Below are 13,435 nucleotides of genomic sequence, written 5' to 3'. Positions count from 1 at the left end.
CTCCAGCGTGCGTACGGAAGGACGCGAGCGCACACGGCGCGCTCCGCTCGCTGCGCCCTGACGGCAGCGCCACTTGACTGCGATCGTGATCTGTTTTCAAAGAAAGAAAGAAAGAAAGAAAGACAGAAAGAAAGAAAGAGACGCCGAGGACGAGTTTCACAAGTCAGTGAAAAGATCCGCTCACCGGTTTGTGAGTCTGCGCAGATGATGATTCTGGGAAACCGAAGCAGCGACCCGATTGTAAAACAAGAGCTCCCTCACCGGCTGATTAGACCGCTGGGATTATTTCATATCCACATTATTTCTACATCCACTCCCTTCACGTCTCCTTCCAAAACACTTTGGGAGCGCGGCGCCACCGGTTTCCAATCACGGGGAGGGGAAAGACACGTGGTTGTTACAAACCCGCTGTCAGCGGGGAGCTGGGAGGAGGAGGAAGACGAGGAGGAGGGGGGAGGGAGGGGAGGTGGAGGAGGAGGAGAGATGCGGGCGCAGTCGGGATGGGAGAGGACCGCGAGGAGGACGGAGCCGCTCTCTAGCCATGGAAATTCTCCCGCTGCGCGTATTTGGAACGAGGACTTCGCACGTCGCCTCTCGACTCCGCGTCTGTCTCCCCGCTCTGTGCCAGAGCGCAGACCGCGCGTACAGGATGTAAAAGACCGCAGGTGAGCGGGAAGAGGGGAAGGAAAGGGGGAGAGAAAGAGAGAGCGAGACAGAGAGAGAAAACAATGCCTTTTGCGCCGGATCTCTTCAGTGAAATATGCGCTCAGATCCGAACCGGACGCTCACGCGGATTACTCCTCGCGCTTTTTAATTCTCGCTAAAGTCGCGCGGCAGGATGAATTTCTCCAACAGCTCCGGCCTGGAGGACATCGCAGAGGCGGCCAACCTCTCCTCCAACGCCACCTCTCAGCGGCAGTACGGCCAGCTGGCCATCGGGGGTCTGGCCGGACTTGTCAGCTTCATCATTTTGTTCACCATCGTCGGCAACGTCCTGGTGGTGATCGCGGTTCTGACGAGCAGAGCGCTGAAACCTCCCCAGAACCTCTTCCTGGTGTCCCTGGCCAGCGCCGACATCCTGGTGGCCACCCTGGTCATGCCCTTCTCCCTGGCCAACGAACTCATGGGCTACTGGTTCTTCGGTAAGATCTGGTGCGACATCTACCTGGCCCTGGACGTGCTGTTCTGCACCTCCTCCATCGTTCACCTGTGTGCCATCAGCTTGGACCGGTACTGGTCGGTGACCCAGGCGGTAGAGTACAACTTGAAGAGAACGCCCAAGCGGGTCAAAGGGATGATCGTGGTGGTGTGGCTGATTTCGGCCGTCATCTCCTTCCCGCCGCTCATCTCTATGGACAGGAGCAGCACCGAGGCCAGCCAGTGCATCCTGAACGATGAGACCTGGTACATCCTCTACTCCAGCATCGGCTCCTTCTTTGCTCCCTGTGTGATCATGATTCTGGTCTATATCCGGATCTACCAGGTGGCCAAGACCAGGACCAGAACCATGTCGGAGAAGAAGCGGGACGTGGACTCGCCCCAGGAGAATGGGATGGGCCGAGCCGACGCGGGCAAGGGGGGCTCCTTCAAGTCGGTGCGGGGCGGAAGCATGAAGGACCAGGAGCAGGAGAACGGCCACTGCCAGGGGAAGGTGGCGGGGTCTCCTCTGCCCAACCAACCCAAACACCCAGCCACGGACCACGACGACGACTACGAGGACAGCAGCTCCTCGGACGAGAAGCCCAAAAAAGGTTCCGGCTCCTCCAAGCACCAGCACCACGACGACAGGAAGGACAGGAAGTCCAGCCGCAAGAGCAGTTCCGCTTCAAAGTACTCCAGCAGGAAGTCGCGGGCCAGCTCCAAGTCCATGGAGCTCTTCTCATCCCGCCGCAAGCGCCGGAGCACCGTCAGCCGCAAGAAGGTGTCGGCTGCGCGGGAGAAGCGCTTCACCTTCGTCCTGGCGGTGGTCATGGGCGTCTTCGTGGTCTGCTGGTTCCCCTTCTTCTTCTCCTACAGCCTGTACGGGATCTGCCGGGAGCCGTGCCAGATACCGGAGACGCTGTTCAAGTTCTTCTTCTGGATCGGCTACTGCAACAGCTCCCTCAACCCAGTCATCTACACCATCTTCAACCAGGACTTCCGCCGAGCCTTCCAGAAGATCCTGTGTAAGTCGTGGAAACGTTCCTACTGAGGTTGTGTGTGGACGGACGGCTGTGGGGGGGCTTTGATGGAATTTATTTTTCCCATATTTTTTTTTGGTCCGCCTGCTGTCATGAATATAAAGTTGTACGTTGGGGTGCAAAGCTGTGCGCAGCAGGGGAGATTGTGAGGTTTTTTTTTTTTTTTTTTTTTTTTTTTTTACTTTCAGGGACTTGTGCCGGAAACGAACGGGGTGTTTAACAGATCAAAGGGTAGTAGTGAGCTGCAGAAAAGGGATTTAGAATAAGATTGAGCTCATTGACTGCGTCTGCAGAGGAGACTTTACCAGAGCTGCTTCTATGGATTGTGTGCTGTTTTTTTTCTTCTTTTTTTTTTATCTCGTCACCCCTCTCTCTCCCCCCCACTACCGACCCCACACCCCACCCTTCATCGAAAACACAATGACTGGACAGACTGGGTAGCGGCCCCTGCGATGCATGCACACAACCAACGGCAACGGAGGCTGGACTTGCACAGGAGGCGACGGGTTTACAGAAACAAAAAGAAAGAAAGGAAAAAAAAAGACACCACAACTCAAAAATGTGACCTCATTCACGATGCGAAGGCCTTGACAATCTCCTCACAATCCCTCGTTTGTGACATCGGACAGCGTGCGCTCTGACCTGTTCGCTTTTTTTTTTTTCTTCTCTCTATCTTTCCGTCTGTCGCGCCGCACTCTCAGCGCGAGGACCAATGGGACAAAGGGGCTCCTTACTTACTGTTTCAGTAGCAAAAACTGAAAAAGACTCATACGTTTTTTTGTTGTTTTTTTTTAAAAAAAAAAACAGATGCATTGTTTTCTTTCGTTTACGCTTCTGTATCTTGTGTGAATCAACGTCCGACCGTTTTACCGGGACCCGTATTAATTGTTTTGTTCGTTTTCTATGACCTTGTTCATGACTGTCTGATGATGATGATGATGATGATGATGATGACGATGATGTTACACACACGGACTGACAGGAAGTATGAAACGTACACCGTGCACCGAAGGCTTTCTGCCTGTGCGTGACCGAGAAAAAGAGGCTACAATGTGAAATTTCCCGACAATGGAGGAAGACGAAGCAGAGTTTACTGCGTTTCAACGCAACTGCCAGTGCGTGCGTGTGTGTGTGTGTGTGTGTGTGTGAGTCACGAGCAGCCTGACTCTTTCCTCTTGCCAAGTGTCTTTTTCCGCTCCTCCTCAGTCATGCCACACGCCCTCTCCTTTCCTTAAAGCCACAGGGAATAGACAAAGAGGAAAAAACAAAAAGCACTTGGCCACATGTGAAACCAAACTCACCGTGTCGCACGCCGTCTCCCGCCATGTCCGCCGCTCTCACACTGACACGCATATGAACACGCGTACCCACTTTGTCATGACGTGAACAAAGACTTGTACGGACGCTATTTTGAGATTTGTACCGCAAAGCATTTCCGGCCATGGGGGCTAATGCTCTTACTCTTTGTGTAAATAATTGAAGAGAAAGCGACTGCTGTTTGTAGGGCCTGGTAATCGCACACGTATACGTCAAAATGATCGTACATGTATTGTTTGTATAATGAACAATTTCCCTGAGAGGTTTTACCATGTTCCACTGAACCTGTCCTTTTCTAAAAGAACGTGTTTACTCTTTCTCTGCCTTGAGCACATTTAAAAAGATCAAATAAACGAGACTTCGTCGACCATCAGCTGAAGACTTGAGACTGAACAACTGGATTCTTTCACGGTGTTTCCATTTATTATGAATGTATTAAGGCCGTCCACGGTTTGAACCAAAGCATTACACTGGACAATCGGTCTATTGTCAACTTCCATTCCTTTTTACGGTGTCAGACAGGTTTATCCAGGTTCCCTGTGTGATTCATTCTTCTTTTTTTTTTTTTTTTTAGAGGAAAGCAAATGAAATCAGGAATTTGAGAAGTAATTGACAGATTTCAGGCTCGGTTAGGTTCGATGTAGTCGGGAAAATCTACCCAAATGAAATCAAATGAAGGAAAACCAATATCCCACTGAATTGGGAAACAGTGTTTGTATTCGCTGTTTGTGTTCTAACGTGTCTCTCCAGTCTGGTATTGAACTCCATCCTTCACTTCTTTTTCTCCCTTGTTCAATTTTCACAAAGCAAGAGACGGAGGGTGCACTGCACGCGCTTCTCACAACCAGCCCTCTGTGATGTCACAACGTTCTGATGGCCCCTGGCGAATGACATCGCACTCAGCTGGCTTGGTCCCTTTGCCTCCAGCCGACATAAAGGAGGCTGCCAAACAGAGGGCTAACTGTGCTGTCCTTTGAAGATCTAGAGGTGCTTCTGGATAATGGTCCCTGCATGGCTGCTTCACTGAAGCAGTTGCCTGTTATCTGCCCTAACAATGTATCCATAGAAACTAGACCAACAAGGACAAAGGTGACAGTGAGTGCGAGACTTCGCCCCCTCCACTCAATGGGATGTGGCCACATACGAAGGGAGGTGAGTGTCAGAGCAACGCTTAGGTCCACTGGTGGAGATGAGCACCGTGCTGAGGGCGGAACAGCGAGCAGCTCAGACTGGACGCTGACAGGAGATTGAAGAGGAAGATGGAGGGATGTGTGCAGAGCGATAACAGAGAGAAACACACGCACACAAGAGATGCATAGGTTGTTTTCCTACGGGCTCTTTGTGGTCCACACACACAATGAGGAGGGAATTAAATCCTTAAATTCAACATGTATGCAAGTCTGCAACACAGAGGCCAAGTGAGCAAAATTTGTTTAACTCGATCTTTTGAATGCATTATAAATGAAGATTTAAAAGAATGGGGTGGAAACCTAAAAAGTAAAGAGTTTTCTCATGTTTAGAGGCTGTTTTGAGCAGTAAAAATACAGAAATGCAGCGGTGCCTTTCGGTTTGCCATCTGTTGTGCCTCCAACACAAAGTATGAGAATTGCTGCCGCAGAGTTGCACCCTGCAGATGAGCTCAGCAGCAGCTCACCCCCAGAAAAGGGAAAGTGAAGAAGTAAGTAAGAAGAAGAAAAGACAACATCTTTATTTGGCACAATCACAACAAAGGTTTTTGTTGCCTCTGCACTGGATAATTCCCTTTAATTAGAAATATTTTTTCACAAGTTCGCCTCAGTGAATAACACTTTGCAGACAAGCCAATTGTGTTTGACGTTTACACCTGACAAAAAAGATCAACACAAATCCGGCATCTACAGGTAGCAAGCAGCAAACAAGATTGAAAATCAAACGATGGTTGAGATGACTCCCCCTGATTGTCGGAGCCTCCGATCTGGCTCACTAATTGTGATGTCACGTGAAGAACAACGAGCGTCGGATTAAAAACACAAGCATCCAAACCAAACACCAAACACCATCCCTCTGCTGAATGCAGCCTGTTACTGCTCCAGTTTAGGTAGCTCTAAATCTCTACCCCCCAAAAAAAGATTCTCCCATGCTGAGAGTAAGCTACTGATTCCTGGGTCTGGGGACCTGCTGCCAGCTGTGTGTGTGTGTGTGTGTGTGTGTGTGTGTATGTGTGTGTGGTAAAGCATTTACTACATCCTGCAGAGTCACAAACTGACTGCATGGTTGCATCGAATCAAATCAGACGCCCCTGTTCTCGTTTATCTCGCAGCTTATCTCCCTCTGATGGAATCGATGACCGACACTCACGATGGCAGCGGTGCGGGCGATAGAGAAAATCCCTCCGTCCGTCTCATTTAAACACGGCTCGGATGTTGGGTGGTGTCGCTTTTTTTTCGTGTGTTTTTTTTTTCCAGGAAGTCTGGGGGCCGGCCGCAGCAGCTCGTTAGCTGGGAAGGTAATGGTGCGCCTGCTGGGAAAGCAGCGCCCACCTGAGACCTCTCGCTCCTCTCAGGGGTCAGAGTGATGCGAGAGGCGAGGCAGGGAGTGACAACTCGGGCAAAATAAAGTAAGACACCACCCCCCCCTCGAGTCTGTCTGTCCATCTGCTTCCTGTTTATTAATCCCCTGACAGAGGCTGACTGAAGTCACCTTCCATGACCGAGCAGAAAGGATCCTCCCAGCGGCGTCACTCACCTCTGCAGTGTCTCACGGCGCGACTCGCTGTGTCAGCGGCCAATGTCGCGGCGCTGCCGGCGGGTCGAGGCAGAGCCCTTCAAACCAGCCTGAGAAAAGTTGCACAGATGGAGACGGGATCAGCGGCGCCGTCGTGTACCTCTGCGCACGCTTTTATCTCGCCGCTTTGAAGACGCCCCCGGGCCTCGGCGGACGGGAGACGGGAACTAAATACTCTGCATATTTCATCTGAAGCGCGAGGATGTTATGCGCGAATGAATGCGGGGCCGCGGCAAACAGGCCTCACACAGGTCTCTTGGCATCTGATTGCTAAATTTGACAAGTGTTTTTTTTTTTTTTTTTTTTGCTTTGTTTTTCCTGAGCGATCGCTTCCGCGGCAAGCATATTCGCGAACCCGAGCTCGGCGACTGCATCGTTCCATAAATCTTTAACTGGCTCAGCTGTCTTCCTCCCCGCAATGATATCCTCAACTCTGCCTGACCTCCCAAATCCCTGTCGTCTGTGTCACGGCTAATTTCTGACGATGCGCAGGAGTGCGCAGTGGGCGGGAAGTGGCAAGCCAAGGCGGAATGGATTGTATCTTGTACTTTTTGCGCTTGGACACGGTGGCTGTTTAAAAGCTGAATCCTTGGATGTGATTCTGGATGCAGCCTGAGGTTTCTGAACGCAGTGATGATAAAATATCAGCAGTAATCAGACCAACTCCCCCTGGCACTGGCAGCTCTTCTGTATGGTACAGGATTTCATAGGAGGCTGCTTGACAAAATACAGGGGAAAAAAAGGGAATATTCAATAGTAAACATTTTGCTTGTGGAACCTACAAAGACCCTACCATGTTTTGTCCAATCAGCTGTTTCCTTACATCTTTTCCGCATCTCATACAAATGCGTTTTTGTGCCCTGTGGGATTTGACTATCCAATGGTCTTTAGAAAAATGGCCTTGTCAGCAAATGGGAGACAGGGGAACGAACATAAGAAGAAATATAGATGGTGGTGACATTTTACAAGAGCGCGTTATTAAGAATGATTAAAGGTCTATATAAGAGGCTATACCTACTTTCAAGTACTATTTTTTTATGCAGGTTTGCAGTAGAGCAGCTTCACATGACTAATTATTCATATGCTGCATTGAGCTCCAGAATCCAGCATATTTAGCCCTCTGTTTGCAGCCACCCCAGGTTGTTGATACCTTCCTCGTGTTGGGACAAGAGGACAAAAATGAGTTGGTTTTCGAAGAACACTGACACTAACCTAGCAGAGGTGGTGGTGCCCTTTGTGACAGTGTCAGCCACTGAACTCAGAACGGTTCAGTGGTAACATCTTAGCTTTACAGCACGGCTGTTAGACTGACGTGCGGTGCCTGAGGCAGGTCATGTTTCCACTCATCATGCCAGGCTCACTGACCCCTGGCTGCAGCTCTCTCTCTCTTTCTCTCTACATGACAGGTAAGAGGGAGGTATTGATCATCCCATCGAACTCTGGCCCAGGAAGCAAACAAACAAAAAAAAAACACACACACACCAGAGCTGCTTATGAAGGCACTTTCGTCGTTTCAGCAGTCGAGCACCAAACAATCCTCTTCGTCACTTCAAACAACCTCTTTTTTCCCCATCAGAAAAGGGGAGAAATTACAGTGCGACGCAGTACGAAATAAAAGACGTCAACCTGTCAGCATAGGAGATGGTGAATTAAAGCGCTAACAGCCGCCTCTGTGCATCTATTGTCTAGACACACAGGCTCCCGTCAGCGCTGGGATAAAGGCTGCTGTAATGAATTTCTCTCCTAGCCATGCAGGTGCCCGCGGGCTTGCGCTGTGCGACTAACACTGTGTAATTTGTCACGCTTTCTATCGGCGCCGCGGCCGTGCCGAAGACGCCTGAGGTGGACGGCGGGTTAATACAAATTACAGGCAGTGGCCCGCCTTCGATTCTTAAAAGTCCAGAAAGTATTGTGCTCCTTTTCGCCGGCGGGAGGGTTCAGTGGAGATGTGAACGCGAGGCCCCCACTGATATTACCGAGCAAATCTTCACCACTCAGCACCTGTAGTCTGTCCTCCTAGGCCGGGATGGAAGAGCGGAGGATTCATCTCCCACCCACGTCGTCGTCTACCATCAGTCTCGCTCCTCACACTTTCTCAGCCCCCACCCTCCATCTCTCGCCCTCTTTCTGCCTCCCCTGCCTATCAATCTGAATCGGCTGCTCGTTCTGACAGCAGCCATCCGTCGCACCGTCTCCACATCTACACTAGAGGAGGAAAACACTCAAGCCGGCTGGTGCTGATCTGCACCAGCACCTTGCATTGTGCCGTCCTAATAATTCCGTTTTTTGCGCTCCGACGGTGAGTTCAATTTCAGCAAAAAAAAAAAGAAAAAAGAAGAAAAGAAAAATGCTTTTGAACATGAATTAGTGAGATATAACTCCCACGCTGATATAGCTCTGTCCTCTTTCAAACACAGCTGCCAGATGGTCGCTATTGATTGGTTTTTGCGCCCCCCATTGTTCCTGCAGTCAAAAGTTGCTCCTCAGGCATCACCTGCGAACAGCCTTAAAGGCGAGAAATTTCCCCTAAAATGGAACACACCACATTCCTTAGGATGTGTTATTTTCTTTGTGCAAATTGAAGACTTTGAATTAAGCCGCTGCCAAGTGGTGCTACAGGTACTTAAACAAGCAGCAGTGCATTATGGAGGAGCAGCCAGGCTGAAGGAGGTGGTGGAATGGTTGTGATTATTTATTCAGAGCTCGAATTGACTCTTCCCCAAGGCCCGCCCCTCCCCTTGGTTACTGTTGCTACAGCTTTGGACGTCCGTCATGTCCAATTGTTGCGTTTTCCACTGTATCAGCAAGTACTACTCTCAAGGAAATGGTAACACATTTATGGGTAAACACTTTGCCAATATCAGACAGGAGTGGGCAGAGTGGGCTACAATATGCACATAAAAGCTAGACCCGTAATGTCATTTTTAGGCAGACCGTGTGAATAAAGAGAACATATAAATGGAGCGATCCCAACAGAAGTTTCGAGTGCTGCATGCTATGACTTTGAATTCAAAGAAAAAACATAAGTTGTAAAAAACAATGTTCCCTTTACAGCATCGTAAATGAGCAAATCATCAAATCATCAAACATCATCTTTCAAATTAATGTTGACCTAACTTCCATAATTTAAGCCAGCAAAACAGAATACTCCCATTTGTTTCGTCATCTGTTTACAGCCCATACAGTGGAAATATAGGTAGCTCACCATCAGTGTTACTTTGGTCGGCAACAGGATCCCTCTTAGCTTTCAGAGTTTAGCATCTGACCTTGCCGCACGTGAATCCAGGATTTAAAGACGGTTATGGAGTTTCACAGTTACCAGTCGAGACAAATGCGGAGAAATTCCCAAAGGCTCACATGTTGCCTTACATGAATAGCAGCAGGGTGTTCCTGATCATTTTTGATGGATTCAGCCCTTCTTGTAATTGTCCAGCTGCTTCATCAGTGTCTTATATATTGTATATTACTAATGTTTTTCATCTTGGGTTCATCTTCCTCAAAACTTTTATCTTTATCTCCTGTCAGATTTCTATACAGACACTGCAGCAGCACATTATCACCTGCCAAAATCTTGACAGGCTCCCTTGACCCCAGTTCCAGTTGCTAACATGGAGTTGGATAGTAGCTGTTCCAGGGAGGCTCACATTTCTGTCTCAGTGTGTACAGACAGCAACCAGCAGCTGAAGCCACACTTTCTCTCGTTTGCTGACAACAGCATGGAAGCCTCCTATAACAGCAGCAGCAGTGAACAGCATCTTTGTCATGTTGACAGCCTTTGTTTTTACACCTACTGACGTATCACCTTGCACACATAATAAAAGAAGGGAGCCAGTGTTTTAATCAGAGGAGCTTTGGGTGTCTGTCAACGTGTTCCAGAAGTGGCATAAAAGGGGTCTGTTTGAGGGCATCCTACTCTTACATAACGACAGGGCTGCTTACGACGGCATATCAGGTGTAAGTAAAGAAAACAAGATTTTCAAAATTGCGAACACTGCAGGGGCGCTGGCTGGCGTTCTTGGGGAAGGCCAGGCACATGTGTAGATGCCTCCCACCCACTCAACTCTAAAGTATGAGTCGCTCCTATCTGTCCGTTGATTCAAGACCCCGAGGCCGAGGCAGAAAACATGAAAGAGACCCTTTATTCCCCCATGTTACACAGGCACTGAAAACAAAAGGCGTTTGCAGTAGTACTGAGTGTTTTCAAGTCTATTAATAACTTATTTATACCTGCTGCAGCGGTATTCTGTTCAGTACTGTGTATGCTTTAAAGGTGCAATTCAACCAATCTAGGGACATGTAGATGCAACAACTAGGATCCACCCACCCACATCGATCCACCAGTTCATCCGTCTCAGGGCTATCACTGCTTCTCCTGCTCACTCTGGGTCGCAGTGATGATGGAGACAATCGCAGCAGTCTTCTGGGAAGGATTGCTTAGACCCTTGACAGTTAATCACAGGGCCAAAGAGAGAGACAAAAACCAACAGCACTCACAAACACAAAACATTAATGGGGCTCCCCCACTGGCTCAACATGTCTTTGGACTGTGGGAGGAAGTTGGAGTTGGACACAGAGACGAACATTCAAACTCCACACAGAAAGGTTAATATCGGAATCGAACCAGAAACCGTCTTGCTGTGAGGCCACTCGCCAATGTCCTATTTTGTCTGTTCTCTCAATGCAATGATGGAGCCAAAGACTAATGTCCACTCAGGATGGCAAGAAGTCAGTCTGAGCCTATGGGTAAGGTGAATATATCTACATGCATCAACTAGAACCCATTCATCTCAATTTAAAAAGAGCCATAAATATGTATATCTAAGTCAGGACACGCCCATCAGTCAGTCAACCATCCAGAAAGTCATGCCACTATCATGCTTAACAGTACAGTTGAAATAATAGTACACTGTGGTTCAACCGGCTAAGGACACATTTGTCTTGCAGACAACGGACCGAGGTATTTATCTTTCTCCCCATGACACCAGCTTTATCACAGGCTGCTCATGGCTCCTATACATCATGACACTAATGCATTTACAAATGTCTTTCTCTCACTCGGGTGTCTGGCCAGACTGGCTCCACCCTGCAGCCACGAGCCCTTAGGGTCACAGGGTTATCTCCCCCCCATCTCTGCTTCCCGTTAGGCTCGATTCATCAATCTCACCCTCGTGTGACACCGCCACTCTGTCTGTGAGACCAAATGATGCAGAAAATAAAAAATTGCCGACATTTTTTTTTTTTTAATCACTGCAGGCTACTGACCCCTGCAGCCTGAATATGATCGGATATGATCGGGGGGGGTGGGGGGGTGCAAGACACGGTCGCTTGCACCACTACAGGTACATATTAATATATTATCATAAAGTGCAGAAGTGGATCTTTATGCAGTTCACAGAAAGATGTGAAGTTGACTTTGAGCACTATGTTGGCTCTAATTCTAATCTACTAAGGAAATAACTATACAAATAAATAGAAATATGCTATTTAGATAGTACCATAAAAAGCAGCATTTGACACCACTGACCACACCCGGAGATGAGGAACTCAATATTTGCCAATCAATGTTCATAAATCACAGGTATTGAAAGGTAAGTCTTGCATCCCCCAAGGCCCCGGTTTGGGACCACTGTTTATTGTTCAGTGCATTGATAATATTGACGCCAGCATTTCTAAAGCACAGTGACTTGATTTGCTGTTCAGACAAATTAACTTGCATACTAAGAGAAAAAAAGAAAGAAAATGAAGGTGTTTTTTGTCACAACTGGTTGAAATTTAATTTAATTTATAACTACTCAATTTTGTCATATTGTATATTGAACAACTCACGATAAACACTTCACTTGATAATGAGAATGCTTATCATTGAAATAACTGAAATAAGGTCTACGCTGCATATTCCAAATTGGACTCTTGATGCACCATTATAAAAGGGAAATGTTTTATATTCCAGTGCCAGTGGGTTTGTTTAAATTTAACCAGCTTAATGTGCCACTTGAAACATGGGGAGAACTTACCTCTCTTTGTTTTTTTATGTACAGCCTGGCTGGAGAGAGTGGGGAATGAGTGTGCTGAAAATTAATTTCCATCTGCTGCTGTGATGAATGGAAATCCATTTGACTCAATTTGCAGCAGAGGGACAGAACGAGTCAGAAGCAGGGGGCTTTGCTGTCAAATCTGTTGCTGCTACACACTGTGTACTGGAGCATTTACATGTTAACACAACAATGCAACACTGTCTCTAAATGGCTGCAGCTTTTCCCCTTTAATAAACACAATTATTAGTGTCAATTTACTTTAACAGGCCACGTCACTGACATGCAGTATTTATTGGTTCTTCTCTTGGGAGATGTATTGGACATTCAATGAAGTTTGAATGAATGATGGTGTTGAGCTTATTAAAGAGTCCCATATAACTACACCTGTTTTTAGATATTTTTTTGTATCAAACAGGAATGTACAATAAAAAATGTAAAGAATATTTCAATTTTAAGCCCAATAAAATCTGAAGTCCACGTTACTTAACAAGCTTTGACTGAGTAAGAGAAAAAAAAAATGCTAATTGCCTCATTTTTGAGGAAGGAAACCAAAAAGAGGTTGGGACGTGATGTCAGAGGGTGGAGTGTTGTCTCTGACCTGTAAGGTCCATCAGTGCTCTTTCTGACATCAGAAAGGGCTGATTTCAACAAGTTCATTGGTGTGTTGAAAAATATAAACCTTGTCTTTACGTAAGATCCTGCTGGTAATACTTTAATACCTATATAACTTGGGTTCCCCTGGAACTAATATGGAAAAGCTACAAATAAAATGTTATGTGAATATTAACAACCACTTGGTAGTATGAGAGCCTGTGGGGTTGTATTAACACCGACGATACATTTTTTTTTTTTTTTTTTACAGCGGATTCATATATTTTATATCTGCGGCGACTGTTGGAGGGCAGGACGCAGGGGTCAAGGTCAGGATCCTCCAGTGGTTTTGTCACTGAAATTAACTGCACAGACGTCTGACTTGGGAACTTCAAAATTCTTCGTCTTGCCAAGGCACCGGCCGGGCTGACCTGCGACTTCGATGTCCTGACTCACTGTTGCAAGACAGTGTGCCGCTAACGAGGATGGCACGGCGGTATTCGGATGGCGTCCAACCGTCAAACTCTCTCGCGGCGTCTACCCTAAACC

General features: G+C 47.6%; 1 protein-coding gene and 1 long non-coding RNA gene across 2 annotated transcripts in view; one reads left to right on the top strand and one right to left on the bottom strand.

Moving 5' to 3' along the window:
* Positions 1-223: 223 nt before the first annotated feature.
* Positions 224-3,885, top strand: adra2c (adrenoceptor alpha 2C). The gene has a single exon (XM_076037218.1). The coding sequence runs from the start codon at positions 839-841 to the stop codon at positions 2,189-2,191; it is 1,353 nt and encodes a 450-aa protein (XP_075893333.1). The 5' UTR covers positions 224-838; the 3' UTR covers positions 2,192-3,885.
* Positions 3,886-6,171: 2,286 nt separating this feature from the next.
* The window catches only part of LOC142895889 (uncharacterized), an 87,607-nt gene continuing 80,343 nt past the window's right edge, over positions 6,172-13,435 (bottom strand). The window contains exon 4 of the long non-coding RNA XR_012928272.1: positions 6,172-6,310. This is a non-coding gene — a long non-coding RNA (uncharacterized LOC142895889). The remainder of the gene's footprint in view (positions 6,311-13,435) is intronic.

Source organism: Nelusetta ayraudi, unplaced genomic scaffold, assembly GCF_046127955.1.
Source record: "Nelusetta ayraudi isolate G7.1 ecotype Tasmania unplaced genomic scaffold, CSIRO-AGI_Nayr_v1 ptg000004l, whole genome shotgun sequence".
Classification (NCBI taxonomy): domain Eukaryota; kingdom Metazoa; phylum Chordata; class Actinopteri; order Tetraodontiformes; family Monacanthidae; genus Nelusetta; species Nelusetta ayraudi.
Note: the sequence above shows the minus strand (reverse complement) of the source record. Positions and strands in the feature narration are given on the sequence as shown.